The 20,545-nt window shown below is 48.7% G+C and overlaps 1 protein-coding gene across 1 annotated transcript in view; it reads left to right on the plus strand.

Moving 5' to 3' along the window:
• The first annotated feature begins 7,783 nt into the window (after positions 1-7,783).
• Positions 7,784-20,545, plus strand: part of NCF2 (neutrophil cytosolic factor 2) — a 29,235-nt gene continuing 16,473 nt past the window's right edge. The window contains exons 1-3 of the mRNA XM_002923881.4: positions 7,784-8,191; positions 9,852-9,934; positions 16,517-16,625. Of these exons, the coding sequence (XP_002923927.1) occupies positions 8,018-8,191; positions 9,852-9,934; positions 16,517-16,625 (366 nt within the window). The 5' untranslated portion in view covers positions 7,784-8,017. The remainder of the gene's footprint in view (positions 8,192-9,851; positions 9,935-16,516; positions 16,626-20,545) is intronic.

A 20,545-nucleotide genomic window follows, 5' to 3' on the forward strand; every position in this document is an offset into this window, starting at 1 on the left:
TGGGATAGGCTGGTGATGGGTAGTAAGAAGGGCACGTATTGCATGGTGCACTGGGTGTTATACGCAACTGATGAATCATCGAACTTTACATCAGAAACTGGTGATATACTGTATGGTGACTAACATAATATAATAAAAAACATTAAAAAAATTTTGGATAAACCAAGGCTTTAAAAATAAAGTATAAAACCATAAAGATTAAAAAAAAAGATATGTGTTTAAATGTTGAAATTTTAAAATTGATTGCTCTTTTAAAATTACATGTATTCTAAATTAAGAATACTGAAATAAAATGTTACTATGACACTAGCATTTTTCATAAGGTGACATTCTAAATAAAATACTTTTTGTATTTAAAAAAAAAAAAAAGAAGAGAATGTCTGCAAGTATGTTCTGAGTTAGAAAGTTGGTGCCAGTCTCCTGCAATGGCCAACAAAGAGATTACTCAGGTCTCTGTGTGAGTCGTTGAGTCAAGGACCATCTGACACAAGAGTTGGTTGCACTTCTGTTAATGCAGTCTACGATTTTGGCAACCACATGATTCTGTTGACTCATATTGAGCTTCAAGTCAACCCAAATGGTTAGGCTTCTTCCAAGACTTGCTCTTAAGTATTGTCTTCTACCCATCTTTGGACAGTTGAGTTCTTTCTTTTTTAAAGATAGATTTATTTATTTATTTATTTATTTATTTATTTATTTGAGAGCGAGAGCACACACAGGGAGTAGGGCAGAGTGAGAGGTACAGAATCTCAAGCAGATTCCCTGCAGAACATGGGGCTTGATCCCACGACCCTGAGATCATGACCTGAGCTGGAATCAAGAGTTGGTCACCTACCTGACTGAGCCACCCAGGCACTCTTGGACAATGGAGTTCTTAAACTCAGGAGTCAATCTTTACATTTATTCCTATCAAATTTCAACTTGGAGTTTTTGTAAATCCGTGTAAGTCAGGCAGTATTTTAATTCTGAATTTGTCATTGCACATGTTGACTCTCTATTTCTCTAAGCTTTGAGTCATTTGCAAATCTGATCCAAGTTTTTTATTAAAAGGTTCAAGAAGCAAGTTGACACTGATACTTCAAGAAGGCTCTGTGGGTATAATATTTAGCCAACTAAATCACGTAAATTGTTTTGTCTTAGGAATACCTTGGCCTGGAGCACCTGGGTGGCTCAGTCAGTCAAGTGTCTGCCTTTGGCTCAGGTCATGATCCCAGGGTCCTTGGATTGAGCCCTGCCTCAGGGTCCCTGCTCAGCAGGGAGTCTGCTTCTCCCTCTCCCTCTGCTTTCTACTCTGCCTACTTGTGCTCTCCCTCTGTGTCAAATAAATAAAAAGAAAAAAGGAACACTTTGGCCAAATATGTTTCTGATATTTGTCCATGGCATTTTCCCACTGATCAGGAAAGTCTTCTCAAAAAAGGAAGAGTTTACTTTCACCTGACTTGTTCTTCCTAGGCTAAGCTACTTCCTAAAGGTCCCAGCTCCCTTTTTGCTTAAGGCACTCCCTTAAGTGCCTCTGTTTAATAATCTATATTTTAGAATTCTTTCCAGGGATCAGCTGGTAAATGTTTGATGTTGTTTTTAGAATTCATGTCTTTGGGAAATCTAGAGCCACACTTACCCATCCATCCTGGCTTTCTAATGTCTATCCTGGTCTTTGCCATGTTTCAGTTAGTGACAGGTTTTAGGGATCATACTTGCAAAATCTTTTGGTTCCTGGGATTTAGTGAATCTGGACTTGATAACTGGAATTTCTTTAAAGCAGTTATCAGCTTTCTCATTGTCTTCTGTCTGGGTCTTCATTCTGTGTAACTTGGGAATAAAGTAGGAGCTGAGGAGTTCTTTTTTCTCTTTGACATCTGTTAACATGATGCCCTCTGCATCAGGCTGTGACCCTCCCTGCTCTTCTTCAGACACCAAGGAGCTCTTTGTGTTGTCCCTGTATTTTTTGCAGCCTCAGCTCACTCTGGGTTTCAGCTTCCCTCTACTCTGCCTTTGATCTCTTTGCGCAGCATTTGGATTCGTCCTTGGCCAAGAGCCATGTCCTCTAACACTTGTGCATGTCTAGCCTCCAAAAGAGTTCTCAGGTGGACTCCCAGTGCCTCTCTATTTCTCTCATCACTGGGATCGCTGATTACTATGTACTTACGTTTGTTTCTGAGAATCTCCCATGTCTCATTAGTGATTGATTGTTTTGGAGTTGTGGGCCATGGGTGCACATCTATTTTTTATTTTTTATTTGCCAAGTCTCTCTTTTTTTGACATGCAGCAAAACTAACTAGAGCAAACTTAAGCAAATACTGACATGTATTATAAGGGCCAATCAATGTCTCTTAGGGGGTAAGGGCAGGAATTTGAGTGGGCCTCAGGAAATCCTGGAATCAGTGACTAGAATGTCACTGGGTTTCACTGTCTCTGTCTCTTGTCTCTGATTCTCACTGGGTATCTTCTTCATTCTCTCTCTATGCAGACTGGTTTTCTCTGCGTTCCTGGACTTCATGGCAGAACATCATAGACCCACAGCTCCTAAGTTCACATGTCATGTGTCCAGCTCCCCAAAGAGATGAGTCTGCTGTCTCTCAGTCCTAAATTCCAATTCACAGGAGATGGAAACTAACTGGTCCAGTCTGTCAGACACCCACCACAATGCAAGCAGCCAGAAATCATGTTGTTCAAATGTTGCCAGGATTAGATGGGCAGTTCCTAGAGAAGCAGAGGGAGGAACAACCTAGTAAGTGTCTATTCTTTACTCCCTCATTCCTTCAGCAAATATTTGTCATATGTCCAGATACTGTTTTAGTTGTTAGGAACACTACAGGGAAAGCAAGAGAATCTTTAAAAATTCTGTTCCACTAAATACAAGGTACATTTCTAACACTTCTGTACATCCCCCTTTTTTGTATTGTGACATGGTCCATTTCTACTCCTTCTATATCAGTAACTATCTTGTTTAGAGCAGTATTTTCCCTTGGATACCCACTGACTTGGAATCTGCATACTTGAGGGAAATATGCTGAAGAAACATGAAATGAATTATCCAGACACCTGACCTTCCTAGAGAGAAAGGCACATGGAGTATTAAGCCTGTCCAAGGAAAATAGAAGCTGCATTTCTGGCTTTGTGGCTAGATCACATTTACTGGATGGGTACTATGGGGAGAAGACACTGGATTGAAAAGGCCAACTGCATTCAGTTGGGCCTGACCTAATCAGACAGGTCCTTTAAAAGGGAGTCTAGTGGTCAGAGCCTCAATGAAGTAGACACTCTCTTTCCATTTTGGCCTTGAAGAAGCAAGGATCATGTGTTCTATAGCTGCAATCCTGCCAATAACGTGAGGGCGTTTAGAAGAAGATCCTTCCCTAGTCAAGCCTTCAGATGAGAATGCAGCCTGCCCACACCTGGGTCTCAGCTTCGTGAGACCCTGAGCAGAGAACCCAGCAAGGTTGTGCCCACACTCTACACCCATGAAAACTTTGAGAGAGTAAACGTGTGTAATTTCAAACCACTAAATCTGTGGTAATCTGTTATGCAGCAATAGAAAATGACTATGATGGTAGATTAGACAGGATTATTTTAGGATGTGTTCCTGGAGAAGGAAGACTTTTCACACCGAGGCTTTCAACTGGCATTTCTGAACAATGGGATCCATGCTGGGTATTCTGGATGCTCTCTATGAAATCCAGGTGAAGTTTATATATAATACATGAGGTCTCCCTGCCCACTTCCTGAGGGCTTCCTATTTGGTACTCAATGTAAATATCCACTTGATGTTAGAGTTGAGGCCATAGAAAGAATATTCTTTTCCCTATTATTAAAAATGTAACTCACTTTATATAAATTAGGTGATCCTGACAAATTCTGTAAAATTATATATATTTTTAAAGATTTTATTTATTTATTTGAGAGAGAGTGAGGGAGAGAGAGAGAGAACACAAGCCGGGGGAGTGGCAGAGGCAGAGGGAGGAGCTCCCCACTGAGCAGGGAGCCCAATGCTGGGCTCAATCCCAGGACCCTGGGATCATGACCCGAGCCAAAGGGAGATGTTTCACCAACTGAGTCTCCCAGGAGCTCCTATAAAATTATATTTTTCAAATAGGATGCATTTTTCTTAGTTTTTGATTCATTTACCCAATTAGCAAAAGTCTACATAGCACCTGCCCTGTGCCTAGAACTATGCCAAGTGTGAAGAACGATAAAGGAAAGTAGAGACATGGTTCTACCATTTGAGGAGCCTGAGAGAGAAGCCTCATGTGATTAAAAATGTTAAAGAACAATTAAACAATAAATGCTAAAAGCGGGAATGAGGAGGTAGCTGCTGAGTGCTAAGGAATAATGGAAATTATGAATGTGATTTCACAGTCCTCTCTCTCAGAGAAAAAGGAAAGCACTGGAATGTTCTTAGCTTCCAGCTAACTAAATAAACGTTAGCTACTCATACATAAATCCTGCTTATTCAGGATTTAGGGTAATTTCAAAGGTAGTGAGCTGAAACTTTGTTATCCAAACAATGCCTCAGCAAAATTTCTTTAAGAAATAATGTTTACTGAACACCTACTCTATCAAGTCCTGCCCTGAGAAGGAGAATACAGTGGTATATCTGTCAGAAAGTTGTGTTTTTTTGAAGTTTTTATTTATTTATTTATTTATTTATTTATTTATTTAATAATCTCTACACCCAATGTGAGGCTCGAACTCGTGACCCTAAGATCAAGAGCCACCCACTCCTCCGATTGTCAGAATGTTTAAAACATAACAGAAAACCCTATTCAAGTGACTTAAACAATAAATATATTAATTACCTCCCCAAATAAGAAGTCCCGAGGTAGGTCAGCTCCAAAATGTGTTAATTGAGGAGATCACCAACATCATTAAAGATCCAGGTTTTGTTTTGTGTGGTGTTTTTTATTTTGTTTTGTTTTTGGTTTTGATTTTTTTGGTTTTCCCTCACCTTTTCTTCAAGACTCTAGCTTGTACAATCTTAGCTGGCTTTCCTCATGGTCACAAGAAAGCTGCAAGTGTTCTAGGCACATCTTCACAAACTGTCTAGGGGAGAGAAAAAACTACTGTTTCTTCCCATGTGTCTTTTTTTTTTTTTTAATTAGTGAGAGAAAGAAATCTTTCCCAGAAATCCCTAGTAGACTTCCTCTAACACCTTATTAACCAGAACTGTATCTCAGGCTTGTGTTTAAACCACTCGCTGGGGGAGTGTTGGGGGCTTACCTTCCCTGACGCACATGGACTCAGGAGAGCAGAGACTTGAACAAAAGTGGGGTTCTACCAAAAGGAGGAAGGGGAATGAAGAGCGGCTGAAAAGGCAGGCCATCCACTAACAACATCAATAGCTACTGTAATTAAAGATGGTAGTAATGATTGTCTCCGGACTGGGCCACGAAACAATCTCACAGGTGGTATGCAGTTACAAAGTGGGACAAACACCGTGACCAGGGGCGCCCAGCTGGCTCGGTGCGACTCTTGATCTCAGGGTTGTGAGTTCAGACCCCACGTTGGGTGTAGAGCCTACTTAAAAAACAAACGAAACCACACCATGACCAGAGACAACCGCTGGCTGTGAGACAGTAGGGTGATCACAGCAAGGTCACGGTCAAGAAAGGCCGTTCAGAGGAAGTGAAATTGAGTAGGAACCTGCAGGCAGAGGACTGGGGGAAGATTCCAGGCAGAGGGAACGGGCTTGGCTCACTGGAGAACCCAGGAAGGAAATGGGGCTGGGGGAGAGGACGGGAGGAAGGAAAATGGCCCAGAAAGGGCGTGGGGCAGCAGGCAGTCCTGTCTGCAGCACAGGACAGTTTGCTTTGTGTTCTAAGAGCAACGTGAAGGCACTTGAAGGTTTCAAAACAGGGGCATGTTGTGATCCGACTTGTGTTTTAAAACCCCAGTCTGGCTGCCGTGTGCAGAATGGATGGAGGGGACGAGGCGAGGTGAGGAGTGACAGTGGCTTGACAACAGGAGGGTGGAGGAAAAGAGGACAGTGTTGAGTATGGACAGCACTGCTGGGGCTCCAGGTCTAAAAGGATGGGGCTGTCCCAGGACTGCTCCCTGGAAATGCACGGACCGTTTGAGGGGCTAAGATGCACCTGCACGCATGTAACTCTACTCTGGGGGAGAGTGGTCAGGGGCCACGGGGGAGAAGAAGGAGACATCACAATTTGGGGGCTTTAGGGTGAGCCCGATGTCCCGCCAGCTTCTGAGGGCGGGTGATCTTTGAGCAGACGCTGTGCAAGGTGGGTTTGAAGGTGCAGACGTGGAAAGGACAACCCAGGGAGAGGAAGCAGCTTGGGCCAAAGCAAAGAGGCAGGTTTCACAGACCTAGAGGGAAGGGAACAGGGAGTAGAGTTTGCAGGGCTTTGAGAAGGAACAATCCTGAAAACAAGGCTAGAAAAGCCATGGGGGGCAGCTCAAGGATGGCCGGCTAGGACAATAAAACCAAAAAATAAGGAACAACAACAGTTTAAATAAAGTCTAGCTTAGCTACAAAACCACTTGGTTTTCCTGGGAATAATCAGCATGCTAATCAAGTTTTGATTGTTTATTCACTGGCTGGAGTCAGAGTATCGCTTTCTGGCATCACTGTCACCTGTAGGTCATTTGCTAATGATTTCTAACTTCTTTTTGGGATATGTCTTCACCATTTATTGAGTATTGGTTCTGGGGATCCTAGAATGAGAAGACCTGGGCCCAGCTGTCAGGGGATCTAAGAGTTGAGCAAATGAAGAAATAAATTTCTGCAAGTACAGCCAATGTGTTAGGGAAGAGGGGGCCCAAAGGAGGGAACGGTGTCTCTGGCGGCTGGAGCGTGGCGCTAGCTTCCAGAGGGGCAAGGACATCGCGCTGGGCCTTAAGGATGAGCGCGGCTTTGCCAGGCAAAGACGCGAGGTGGGAAGGGCTTCCAAACACAGGGGGCGGCTACTCTGTGTAGACACACGTGCATCTTCTCGACTCTCACACCTTCGGGCCTACAAACCCTGTGGAATATATATTTTTAAAATTTATTTTCAGGCTGCTTGGGGAAGTTTGGTGATAACCGGCGAGTCCTTTCATTGCTACAGAACAAATGGTGATCCTCACCGACGTGCATTTTAACCAATATCAACAAATAGTCAGGATTTGAGTCAGTCCAATTGGTGACACCCTCTGCTCCCCGTACCTCGTCGGGGCGGATTCACTGATTCTTCCTTTTCTGGGGCAGCAAGGAAAGGAAACTTAACTCCGGTTCTGTGGAGATGAGGACACACATTAGTTATCATGAGATGCTTCTGAACTTAGTGTCTCACAGAAGGTTGGGAGAAGTCATAATTCACCATCATAGCTGCCTCCTAATTTGGACATGTGCAGGAGATTAGTCACCTCTGAGAAGTGTTCCTAAAAGTTAGCTCAGAGCCAGGGGGACACCCAAGACCATCCTGTCTCAACAACTTGTTAATTGCTCATTTTAGTTCCAGATTTTTAAAAAAAATAATATATATATATATCTCCAGATAGTCTATGAGATAGAGAGTGAGCAAGGAATTCACTGAAGACTGGAAAGATCTAGCCTCTCCTCCAATACAATCATTCAATGAGGGTGTGGAAATGGAGGCCCAAGGGGCGCATCCACCTCCCCAGTTTGCCCTGAGCCTGGGGGCAGAGACCTGACCCAGCCCGCCCCAGCGGGGGTGGAAGGCAGAGGACTGCTGGGTGACAGAGCAGAAGCATTTTGGGGAAGTGACCCATCCCCAGCAGTATCTGATGTACTTCCTCTCCCCCACACTCCGCCCCGCAGCCACCCGCCCTCTCTGTCTCTTTCCTTTTCTCTCTCACTGTAGGGCTATGCGTCAGTTGCCAAAAGGTGGGGACATTTCCTGAGCCTTTGCAACACTGAGAGGTTGTCTTAAGGGAGGCTGGACCCCATTCTGAGCACCACGTCTGGAAAGCGCAGGCAGGGGCGCAGCCCACCAAGGAAGACACCTGCTCGCCCTCTCCCTGTGTCCTGGCAGCCTCCCAGCCCCCAGGCTTGCGCCTGACCATGTCCCTGGCCGAGGCCATCAGCCTCTGGAATGAAGGGGTGCTGGCGGCCGACAAGAAAGACTGGAAGGGAGCCCTGGATGCCTTCACTGCGGTCCAGGACCCCCACTCCAGGATTTGCTTCAACATTGGCTGCATGCACACAATCCTGGAAAACATGCCTGAGGCGGAGAAGGTGAGTGGAGGGGCCTCTCCCTGGCGCCCCCTCCTCCGCGCCTTTGTCATTAATGATTCTCCACTTTGGAGAAGCACTTTGGAAACCTCTCGGGAGCTTTCAAAGAACAAAGTCGCCCAGGCCCCACCCCCAGGAATCCTGATTGAATTGGCTTGGGGAGGGGCCTGCGCAAGCCCTGGGCTGTCCGAGCTCCCCAGGCGGTGCAGCTGGGCACTGGCTTGGAACCAGCAGCTGGGGGGTATGCTCTCCTTTCTTCTCCATCTATTCAATTCAAATTATTCTGGAATGTTCTTTAACACCTTTATGAAGATTGCCCTAGTTATGCTTTCTTCTAGAACTCCTGCTGGCTGCGGCTGCTTGCCTGGTTAGAAAGCCCCTCTTTGGGCTCTTGGGGAATTTCACATGTGTGAGCTTTGCCGGCCCTAGGGATCAAGAGGAGGCACTTAAGAAAAATAAGTTTCCTCCCAAGGGACAAATCTGATCAGTTATGCGGGGCACTTTTTTTAGGCGTCTGAGCCTGACGCAAGGAAATCATACCGTGATTGATTAATGACGTCTGCGAGGGCAGGCTGTGGATGTCTCAGCCTGTCTTTTAAATATTATTCCTCCCTCCTATTCCCTAGAATGGGGTTGAGCATTCTCAGTGATCACTCTCCAGATGGGTCAGGGTAAGCCGGAGCGGGTTTGGAGTTTGGAGGAAGAAGATCTAGGATCGAACCCCAGCTCAGCCTGTCTCTGGAACTGGGTCTCTGGCAAGTCATGACGGCTTCTGGCCCTCAGCTGCCTGTGAGGGGCAAACGTCATGAGGACGAAGGGAGGCACCGCCTGGTAAATGCCATGTAACTTCACACCACTGTGTAAATGTCAGTCCTTATTGTCCCCTTCGACTGCCAGTCTTCGCATTGGTGGTGGACAGATGACTGACTCCCCAGCATCTTTAGAGACTCCATTCCTCCCATCCTGGCTGTGGCCGTGGCAGTGGCCGTGGCCAGCCAGCGAGCAAAGACAGAAGAGAGAAGCCGCTTGGAACATGCACACCGTCCATGTCAGGCCCCAGGGTGGGCAGATGGGCGCAGGCGGGGGCCTCACGTCGGGTGGGAGGAGGACTGCAGTCCCCACCTCCTCTCAGAGGCTGAGCGAGTAGCACCCCAGATTCCGGGGGCTGCTGGAGACAGTGCATACCGCCAGAGAGAGAGATGGGCCAAGCACGGCAGCCAGTCTGGGCACGGCTGTGCTCCTGGCTTGCTCACTGCCAGGCTTCCCTCGCGCTGTGCGAGATCTGGCCTCACGTTCCTCTGCTTCTGGCTCTCGGCCACTGTGCCTGTCTTTGGTTCCCTGCATCAGCCCTTACTCCCAGCATTTCATTTGCATTCTGGTTATTATTTTAATTGCGTGATATTTATTTACTAAATCAATATAATACTGTGTATAACATTTTAATTGTTTTCTTGTTTTTACTTTCATTATTTTAATCCAGTCAGTAATCGCGAAAGGCAGATATTAACATCTCCATCTTACAGAGACGTCTGACCTCTAGTCTCTTGTCCCCTTCATGACACTGATCCTTCTCATACCCCTTCTTGCCTCTCCCTCTGAGCTTATCTCACCTTCCTCATTGCCTGGCTCCTGGACCACGTCTGGACCCTTCTTCTCTCCACAGGCCTTCACCAAGAGCATTAACCGAGACAAGCACTTGGCGGTGGCCTACTTCCAAAGAGGCATGCTCTATCACCACATGGAGAAGTAAGTGGCCCCACATTGTGCAAGCCAGGGACATGTGCGGAGAAGCCGGGACAGGGTCCTGGTGCTACTGGGCTTGGTGTTTGTGAAGTATCTTTCCAGCTTCTGTTGGGAAGTGTGACTGACCTTCTCTGAGCGGGTTATGCAATAAGCCAGCACAAGGCAGAAGCCCTCCCCAGGGAAGGAGGGAGGGAAGGCAGGCCTGACACCCTGCTAGGAATCAGCGGGGTCATAGCTCACAGGGAGTCTACGTAACCACCACAGGCCTTCCCTTCCACCGGTGTGGCGCCTCCCCAGCATCCCTGATGGGTCATAGCTTGGGCAGTGCTGGCTGTCAAGATTTTGGCCATCAGGGGAACACCCATGATGGTCTTTTTTTTTTTTTTTAAGATTTTATTTATTTATTTGACAGAGATAGAGACAGCCAGCGAGAGAGGGAGCAACAAGCAGGGGGAGTGGGAGAGGAAGAAGCAGGCTCATAGCGGAGGAGCCTGATGTGGGGCTCGATCCCATAACGCCGGGATCAAACCCTGAGCCGAAGGCAGACGCTTAACCGCTGTGCCACCCAGGCACCCCCCACGATGGTCTTCTACTGGGACGTAGTGAGCCGCCGCACAATGAGAATTAGCATGAAACCACATCAAGACCTTCCTTCGTTCCTACAGGATGTGTTTTCAAAAGGCTTGTTTAATCCATTCAGTGAAATATAATTTAGCCACCAGAAAGAGACTACCACCTATTAACATTCTATGTGTAAGGATATACTTATGCAGATCAATAAGTGGCACATATATTAATATGGAGAAAAGTTCATAACAGATGTTAAATTTAAAACACAGATTTCAAAACAGTATGTATAACACAAGGCCACAGGCCAAAACGTTGCCAGCAGTTCTTTCCCGGTGGTGACGTTATAGGGTTTTCAACTGTCCTCCATCAGCCTATCTGTATTTTCTGGTGTGTTTACAGTCAACACGAAATCACTAGTAAAAAACCCAAGAAATAGAAAATGGAAGTTCATCTCCATTCCCACTCCTCGCCCGTGGAATACCCCCATCACGGACATACAAATAAAGGAAAAACATTCTAAGCATTGATTTAAAAAGTTTTAGGGGATTGCCAGCTTCCCTTCGTAGAAATTGCTCTATTAGTGGATACAAGTTCTAGGTAAAGAAAATTTGGCTCAGCCTAAGGAAGAACTTTCAGACAGTGAAAATGGTGGTGGGGGCACGGTGTGTGTGTGTGTGTGTACGTGTGTGTGTGTGTGTGTGTGAGAGAGAGAGAGAAAGAGAGAGAGAGAGCATGAGCAGCAGGTGAGGCGGGGCGTTGATGGGGCGGAGGGGAGATGGCAGAGAACATCAGGGCACTGGGGAGGGACGGGACTCTCATCCTGTGCAGTCTTGAAAGGCTTGGATCCCAGGGTCTAGTCAGAAAAAGCTGGAAAGCTGCTGTGCTCAGCCGTTGCTAGGGGCAACCACAAGACACTCAGTCAGAGGACTTGCAAGAGGTGGATGCAATCCCCTGAATGAGGAAGGGCAGGAGTGAAGTCTTCCCACAGAAACCCACAGACACAGAGGCTGTCTGGGAGAGGAAGCCTGGGATCGAGGGAAGCTATACACAAGCATTTACCTTTTGGTGGTGTGTGGCCTCTGTCTCCCTTCTTCACATTATTCTTCTTCTCCTTCCCCCTTCCCCCATCCTATTATCTCCAGACCAATGGAATATGCAGGGAGGCCCGAGCACCAGTCCTCCAGCTGATCTTAAATCTCAAAAGACAAACTCTAAGGCCATCCTTTAATTAGCTCTAACAGCCTGTAATGAGGGGAGACAACTGACAAAGAGGGAAGGCTCCCAGAAGAAATTTCTGCACAAAAATGCCCACAAGTCCCAGAACGTGAAAGGCTCAGATTTTGAGCGAAGCAGACAGATCTTAGAAAGATCCAGGAATGAGACCTAGGATTCAATTAGTCTGTGGTTGATAATGGTTAAATCTGAGAGAAAAATCTATGGAAGTTCATCTTCAATTCAGCAGCTATTTTTTGAGGAAATAATATAACTGAGGCAAGATTCTCAACTCTGAGCGGCCTCCTTTCTTTTGCTCATCCATACGCATTGGTGTCCCCACTTCTCAAGGCTCTGCTCTTGACCTTTTCCCCTTTAATCACAACAGCAGTGGTTGGGTTTTTTTGTTTTTTGTTTTTTTCAGGCTTATTTTATTTATTTGAGAGAGAGAGTGAGTGAGCAGATGTGCAAGAGCACGGAGAGGGGCAGAGAGAGAGAGGATCTCAAGCAGATTCCCCACTGAGTCCAGAGCTCGACTCGGAGCGCAATCCCAGGACCCTAAGACCATGACCTGAGCCAAAATCAAGAGAGGAGTCAGATGCTTCACCAACTAAGCCACCCAGTCACCCAGCGGTGGTTGTTAAATGGCAAAATGTATGGGCTGTCTTTCCAGAAGAGCACACACAAGCACATACATCCTTCTATGTACAATTTCAGGGGGTTCAGTGTCCCTGAAAATCCATACATGAACCCTGAGGGATCTCACCCTCTCCCATAGCATTGACCTCCACCTGTAGCCAGCCAGCTGCTAATCTCTCCCTGGGATCAGAATGTCTCTTTTCCCAAACCTTGTCAAGTTGACCTCTCGAGTTCTTAAATCCACCCATATTTCTCCACCAGCACTACCCTGGTTTAGACCCTCATTTTCACCAGGACTATTGAAATCACTTCCAAACTGCTTTTCCAGCCCCTAGTCTTGTCTTATTCCAGAGTGATCTTCTTCAAAAAAGTAAATGTGATCTGCTTCAGAACTTCCAGTGAATCCTGGTACCATGGGACCAAGTTCCCTGGGCTGTTCCCATGTGGTCCTGCAGCTGCCTGTCGGCTCATCCTCCATCACTTTTTCCCTAGGGCGGCGACCACTCTCTTCTGTGCCTTTTAACATAACCTCTGTCTACTCTGTGACAGGTATTGGCTTATAGATTTGTCTCCTCAACTACTGTTTCTTGAGGGAAGAAATCATTACTTATTCTCTCTTATATTTCTGTGTCTAATCAGGTAGTTAATAAATGCTTATTGAATTAATTAAACAAATTAAACGAAAGCAAGCAAAATATACCCTCTGCTTTAAAGAACTCAGAAATTAAAAGGGAGAGACAGGTCACGAATGCTAAGCACTATCATACAAGGTAGAAAGGGGCAAGTGCTATGAGAGATTGTTTTGAAATAAGTGCCCGTGGGGATGTAGGAAGACTACTTCTTAATGAGGGGGCTGGGAACCCTCCAGACTCCAGTGGGACTTGTTTAGGGTGATGATGTGATGTGGGCTTCTCCTCTCAGTTTCTCCCCTTTCACATGTTGTTGTGTGGCTCTCCCGTCACTCTGAAGTTCCACAGGAGAAAGTTTGAGTGCATTTCTGAGAAGGCAGGTGGGGCCTCGGTGCTGACTATGACCGACTCTCACCTGTCTGACCCAGCCTTGTCCTTTGACAGGGGAGGGGAGCTCTACGTGGTGGCGGTTCCGATCCGGGGCCTTAAGAGTCTGAGGGCCGGAATAGGAAGAGCAAACCCTTTAGATGGACCTGGCCCACAGAGGCAACACAGGAAAGGCTCTCCCTGCTGTCTTGGCAACAGGAAAGGGCCAGATCCCCAGCCCGGTCTTGGAGGGGTCTGACGTTGTGACTTCCTTCACCTTGCTAGACCTCTCCGGTGTCCTGGACACAAGCGTGAGCTGCAGGATTGTGGGCCCCAGGGGCCCTGGTAGCATGGGAACGGTTGGAAGGCAGTAGTCACTGAGAAACCTCTACAGGGAGCAAAGATGGGGATTATACACCCTCTGGGGCTCAGGGCTGGTGGAAAGCCCCTGGACATTGCTGGGGCACTGGTGAGCCCCTACCTGGAGCAATGGGGGCTCTGGGTCCAGGACAGCCAAGGGGGCTGGGAGAGTGTCACTGGGGTGTGTGTGTGTGAAGAAAACACTCCCACCCCTGCCCAGCAGAACCAGGCAGGAAGCTGCCAGCATCCTGGCCTCCGAGGGGACGCAGTGGATTCCAAATGGCACTGCAGAGACCTTCCTTTCGTTCTTTTGGAGAAGGGCTGGAGGGCGGCGGGGGCTGTGCTGCACGGCCCACCTGCACACCCCACACCGGCTGAATGCAACTTGGGAATCTCACACTGAGCTTATTCAGAGCCTGTACAATGGGGAGCAGAGCTGTGTGTCAAAGCCGATGCCCAGCGGGTGCAGCTCCAGGTAAACAAGGGGGGGCAGCAGGCGGTCAGGGCAATGCTTTAAATCAGACATTCAGCAGGAGGCCCCTCGCCCGTTTTTTAAGACAAAATCGTCAGCTCTTTCTCTCTCCCTCCCAGGGGATCCAGGTCTTTAGAACCTGATGGAGGGGGAAACTCTGAGGATTTTGTGGGGCTCGCTTATTACCAGGTAGACACCGGCAGTGTTAGCTCACAGCTGAAATTCCCCTGCTCAGCCAGGAGGGAGGTCCCACGTGAGGGTGAATGCTGACCATGCTCCAAGCGGAGCCTCTGAGGACCTTTGGCTGCCTCACAGGCTGGCGGGGGGAACAGGAACACCGTGGAAATTGCATCTGCCCGAGGCCCCTGCGTTTTTGTCCGCCCCTCCTTCTGGGCTCCGTGAATCGGAGCCAGTCACCCGACCTCCCAGCTTAGAAAGAAGAAATGGGGACACCTGCTCTGCCCCCCTTCTTGGCAATGTCTGTAAGAACATGTAAACGACTTGACATGTTTCTTGCTTCTTAAGAGTGGTCTGGGCGCTCTCCACAGATTTTACCATCATCTGTATTAACAGCAAGGACGTGTTAGAGAAAGCCACTCTCCTGTCTCACATCCAGCCTGTTTTCTTCCATTACTCCTAAAGCCACTGCTGCTGTGTGACTGACCTCAGAGCAACGGTGGTGAGAGAACAGCTAGCGCCTGCCCCAGCCGCCCTGGGGACACGTTCCTCGGGACGGTCATGCCAGCCTGCCCTCCTGGTCAGCCCGTTGAGATCACACTTCCAGCTGCTACGACCGTGGGGTTTTATCTCCGGATAATTCCTAATTCACTGTCGAGTGTTATGCACGTAATAAATGATTGGTGTATGAATTTAATTGCCAGAATTTTAGAGCTAAAATAACAACAGTAATAATAATAATAATAGTAGTGGCAGTATATTACTGTGTGTGCCAAGCACGGTCCTGAGCGCCTGGACGCTTCATCTCACTTCGTTCTTCCAGGCCCTGGAGGCAGGTGCTCCCACTACCCTCTAACTGTAAAGTTGAGGAAAGAGACCCAGGCAAATTCAGTAACTTCTCTCTGTCACCAGATCGTACATGGCAGAGCTGGGACTCAGGTCCAAGGGGTTTTGACTCCAAAGAAATTAGATCTGGGACCACATACTAGCAACCGCCTCCTACTATATGCTCCTCAAATGTGATATGCTCCTTATACATGAGCCGCTCATGTTACTGACCTGAGGCCGGGAAAGTACTTTGCCGGGGTCTCCTAGGTAAGAGCAGAGCTGGTGGGTCTGGTCCTCTTCTCTCGGCTCCCGCATGCACCGCCAGCCAGGCTTGCCTCCAAGAGAAGCTGCACAGGCAGCTCTCGGTCAGCCAGTGGCCTCGGCACCTTTGTTTCTGCCACCCAGGTGGAACCGCGCCCAGAGCGTGAAATTTGTCCCTGCCGGACCAGGGAGCTAAGGAGGTGGGGGCAACCTGATTTTCATGTCTACCCCCCACTGCAGCCCAGCAGGGGCTCCCTCTCACCAGGGCCTCTGTGGAGGTCAAGGGCAGGCCCAGGAGACCTGGTCCAGGTCGTGCCACATCCCGGGGGCACTACTGATGTGGTCAGCCCCATTGTCCGTCACGAAGCCCGCGACAGCAGCCCTGTTCGCCTCGAGCCAGCCAGCACGACGCCAATCCAACAAAGCCAAAGGGCAGCGCCAGGAGCCTTGTTGGAAATGCCACCTGGCTTAATGGGTTGTTTCTTTCTTCTGTTTTCCAAAGTGTGTGGAAGGGGTGGGAGGGGAGGAGGCTAAGAAGGCCACAAAACCAAGAGCTAAGCTGGACTGAAAAAAAGCCCAAGGAGAAGGCTCTGGGAAGGAGGGCGTTGTCATCGGCTCTGGAAGGGGTCCCCGGAGCCGGGTCAGGCTAGCCTGGCCTGACAGTGGAGAGTGAGGTGAACATTGCTGCAAATCGCTCCACAGGGCTTTGGGGGCGGCCGGTGCTGGCTCTGCGGGGAGCTCTCAGGAGAGGACGAGGCCTCTAATGGGAAGTGAAGTCAGAAGGGTAGGAATTGGATGCTGTCCACAGAGAAGAAAGAACCTGTGACAGCCTGAGTCTGGGGGGAGCCTCAGGGGCGCTGGGATGCACACTGCCCCCCCAGGGCGCAGCTCACATGGAGCGCTACGGAATGCTGGGGCTCAGTCCTGGCAAATGCTAGAGCAGGCCGAAAGGGATTGGAGAGGCTTCTTGTCCCAGTGAGACGGGTGGGGCAAGGCAAGCTGACACACGTTCTATTCGGTGGTTGCTCCTCTCCGCCCTGGCCTGTGGTCTCATCTCCCTCTGTCCCACAGGTATGATGCAGCTATTAAAGACCTGAAAGAGGCCTTGACTCAGCTTCGAGGGAACCAGCTGATAGACTACAAGATCCTGGGGCTACAGTTCAAGCTGTTTGCCTGCGAGGTAAGGAAGAAGGGCCCAGCCCGGGCGGGAGCTAGCGGTGGCTGAGGGACAGCGGACAGCTGGGAGGCGCAGTGATCTGCTGACACGTCTGGGAGCTTGGAAAAGGCTCTTGTGCCTCAGGACTCAGTGTTCCCCTTAAGAAAAGACTCAGATCAATAATGACAGGCTCATCCCAGAGTCTCCAGTTACTGGGGCATGCATTTTATTAACGTAAGGCTCAAAGGACCGTGCAGAAATGAGCCTGCTGGGCTCTCTAAAGGGAAGCTAGACCCGACTGTGCTGGCCTGTGAAAGTATTCATAACGATTTGCATAATTCCGGTGGACAAGTTATTTGCTCAGCATTATACTAACAAATCCAAAATCATGGGTTCACTATCCCTGCCAGACCCGCCGTAACCCTGCTCGGTTCCTGAGTTACAGACCACGATCTTTGCTATTAATGGCTCTGGCTTCGAGTACTTGGTTGATACCCAAAGAAAGAGTGAGGGTAATTTGGCACAAATCTGTCCTCCCTAGCTCAAAGAACAGCTCAGAGCACACATTTAAGGAAGGTTTCCATAGAAGGATAACTTACTTTCTCTATTACCAAAAGGGAGAAGCATGACCATGACCGGCTCTGACTTCACAGGCTTGTGTGCTTTTTCCAACCCTTCCCATCCCCCACTCCTAAATACCAAATATACACCACTAGCTTGAAAAACGAAAAGCCCTGCAAATATCATAGATCTTTATTTAGAATAATTGCTGATAAAAAAGTCCCCTTGCTTTCGTTTCTCAGGCAGAAGAAAGCCAAGTGTTCCCAGGGTTGCTCAGGGCTAATAATAGAGTCCACAGCTGCCCAGACCCCCAGGGACAAGTGCCCGCATCCAGCCCTGCAGTGGGCTAGCAACTTACTTCACTTCTCACAGTCCAGGGAAATGAGGCTTTGGGAATTTCAGGGTATCAGTTGGCATTTGGCCAGCTTCTAGAGAGAAGTTTCTCGACCGTGCCATTCCTGATGTGCTGGACCAGGTAACTTTTTGTTGTAGGGGACTGTTCTGTGCACCCATCAGATGTCTATAGCCCCCCCACCCCTCACATGACAACCTAAAATATCTCTAGACATGGCCAGTCACCCCCATCCCCGCAGTGAGAACCACTTATATAAACTGAAGGGTTGGGGGACCAAGAAGCTCTAGAAAAAGGACCACAAAACAGTGGCAGCCAAGCAGAGTCCCATGGGACTTTGTACAGGGCCCCTGTTGTTGGAGCTGAACCGACCCAGGAGGCGGGAAATACTGGCTTTACAGGCCTCTCTGCAGGTGAAGCTGGAGTTTTCGTGGTCTAAGGCCCTGACGCCACATGAGACCCTCAGTCATTTTCCTGCATATAATGCCACCCCCCTCTTCCCACCAGGGTCTAATCCTGACTTCTGAGAAACCACACCATCTTTTTTGAAGAGTGTTAGGCTTTTCCAGTCATGGAATCACAAAAGCCTATTGTGGGAAAAGGTCTTAAGAGAAGGGAGCAGAGAACCCAATAGGAATGTTGAAGGACCTGAGTTCTCCTTCCTTCCTGCGCACATGGCCAGGCCTGAGCTGGGCTGGTGAAGCACTCACACAGAAGGCAACAGCTCACTGAGGCTCAGAAGTAGCTTGGGAAGGGAATCTAGACCTCCACTTCTGGGCTTGCTCCCGGTGCCATCACCCAACACCAGCCACTACTCGCTCCATGGAAACATAGTCCTGCCACGCGTCTGTACTTACCTTGATAAACTGTTCTTTTCATCTGGCTGAGGCCCCGAACCAAACTGCATATGTAGGTGGCGGACTGTTATCATAGAGGAGAAGTGTATGGGTTATCCATTGCCGAATACCAAGTTACTCTAAAATGCAGTGGCTTAAAATAATACCATTTATTATCTCACATTTTCTGGGGTCAGGAATCCAAACGTGGCTTAGCTGGGGGGTTCAGGCTCACAGGCTCTCAAGGGCTTGCATCTGACAGCTTGCCTAGGGCTGGGGGGTCTACTTCTAAGATGACTCACGGGTCTGGGAAGGTAGTGTTACTTGTTGGCAGGAGGTCTCCGTTCTTTGCCACATGAAGCTCTCCATAACACCGAGTCTTGTCAGGACATGGCAGCTGGCTTCCCCAGAGAATGTAATGATCCAAGAGAAAGTAATATGGAAGACCAATGTCTTTTATAACTTAGCCTCAAATGCCATACCCCCTCATTTCTCTAAGATCCTACTGGCTATCCATGTCAGCGCCATTGGATGTGGGGGGGAACAGGAGGGTGAGGACCAAGAAGTGAGAATCACTGGTGGCCATCTTGGAAGCCGGCTACCACAACAGCAGAGACTCTGGAATCAGGCAGATAGGGATCAAGTCCCAGCCCCTTGGCAGTTGTGTGATCCTTGGTGAGTTATACGTCATTTCTGAGCCTCAGGTTCCTCATCATCTGTACAGAAGGGCTGAGTACTTTCCTCATACACATTCATTAATAACTCCACGTATTTTATAATGTCAGGCAGCAGAGGTCCAGTGGTCCACAAAACAAGGTGTCAGCACCCAGAAGCTCATGGTCACGTGTCATGTGAGGTGGTGAGGAAACACTATGGAAGCACAGGAGTGAGGCCTCAGCTCACATGGTGGGGGGGGTTGGGTTAGAGATCATGCAGATAGAGGGGCCCCTAATAGGTGGTCAGTGGGTGGCATCGTGAGGATGACAACAAGAATGACAATGACACTGCCTCCAACAGGCAACACCGATTTCCAGCAGTGCACCGTCCCTCATAGCAGAGCATCCCCAGAGGGCGTCCGTCTGCAAACCTCAGCCCTGTTGTCTTCCCCCAAACCATGCAGGCAACACTTGGGGGACAAGAGCCCTTCTTTGCCCAGCCGCCCAGCAAGCCCCAACACAGTACAGTCAGTAGCAGTCATGGCAGTAGTAAACATGTGTTGAATGCCCACCCTGCACCAAGCAACCCACCTCGGTGCTTGATATGAATTATCTCCTTTATTAACAGCAATCTGGAAGCAGGCAACGTTATGCCACCACTTTACAGTGAAGGTGAGGTCACCTATTAGACACGGCCCCTGGGGTGCCCGTGCTCTTCACCCCTGCACTGCAAGGCCAACAACCCCCTTCCCTCCTAGGCCTCAGTTGACCAAAGGTATCTCTTCTCTGAGGCTCTGGAGAAGCAGCCCCACCCCGTGCGGGGCATCAGGCTATGACTCCTGTGACTTAGACCTGAGAAAACCTTGCAGCAGCTCCTGGCTGTTCAGCTCGTCCTCCGCCCAGGGTGCCGGGGCGCTGTAGGACCCCCCGGCGCTGTGAGGGCAAAGGAAAGTAAACCCTTTTTGTTCTCTGTCATCTTGATCTTTTTCTGCTCCCCGTTGCCTTCCCATCTTTGCTTATGAATCTTTTTACTAGACTTAGTCAAGTCTTTTTTTTTTTATCTTGCCGATCATCCAAAAGATGATTTGATTCTCTGTGGAAGTTGTGAGGCATAATGATAAAGTAAATGCTGATGCGCCTACCAGCCAACTCGAGACCTGGGAAATCATGATTCTTGGTGAACGTGCTGTTCCCGCTTGTCCCTGGGGAAGTGCTGGCCTGGGTTAGTGCGAGTCTCTTTCTGGCTTCACGGCTTTTCAGCCCGCACAGTGTCCTCCTGCCCCTAGAACTATACGACAGCCTCCTTACACGTAACCACGTTCCAGGCAGGGTCCTGCTGCTGCTGGTGCAGGATGATGCTTCTGGAACCCTTTCTCCCGCCACCCTGCCCCTGTCCAGTCTTTCGGCCTAGGTTCAGGGGCAGCCAACACAAGCGTTTTTGTCCCTTCCCGACCTATTGGGTTGTTCAAAGAATAATGCACGTGATGTTTTCTTAACACCGTCCTTGTGCTGGGCACAGCTCGGTAGCAAGACTGATGT

The sequence above is a fragment of the Ailuropoda melanoleuca genome, chromosome 8 (genome assembly GCF_002007445.2).
Source record: "Ailuropoda melanoleuca isolate Jingjing chromosome 8, ASM200744v2, whole genome shotgun sequence".
Classification (NCBI taxonomy): Eukaryota; Metazoa; Chordata; class Mammalia; order Carnivora; family Ursidae; genus Ailuropoda; species Ailuropoda melanoleuca.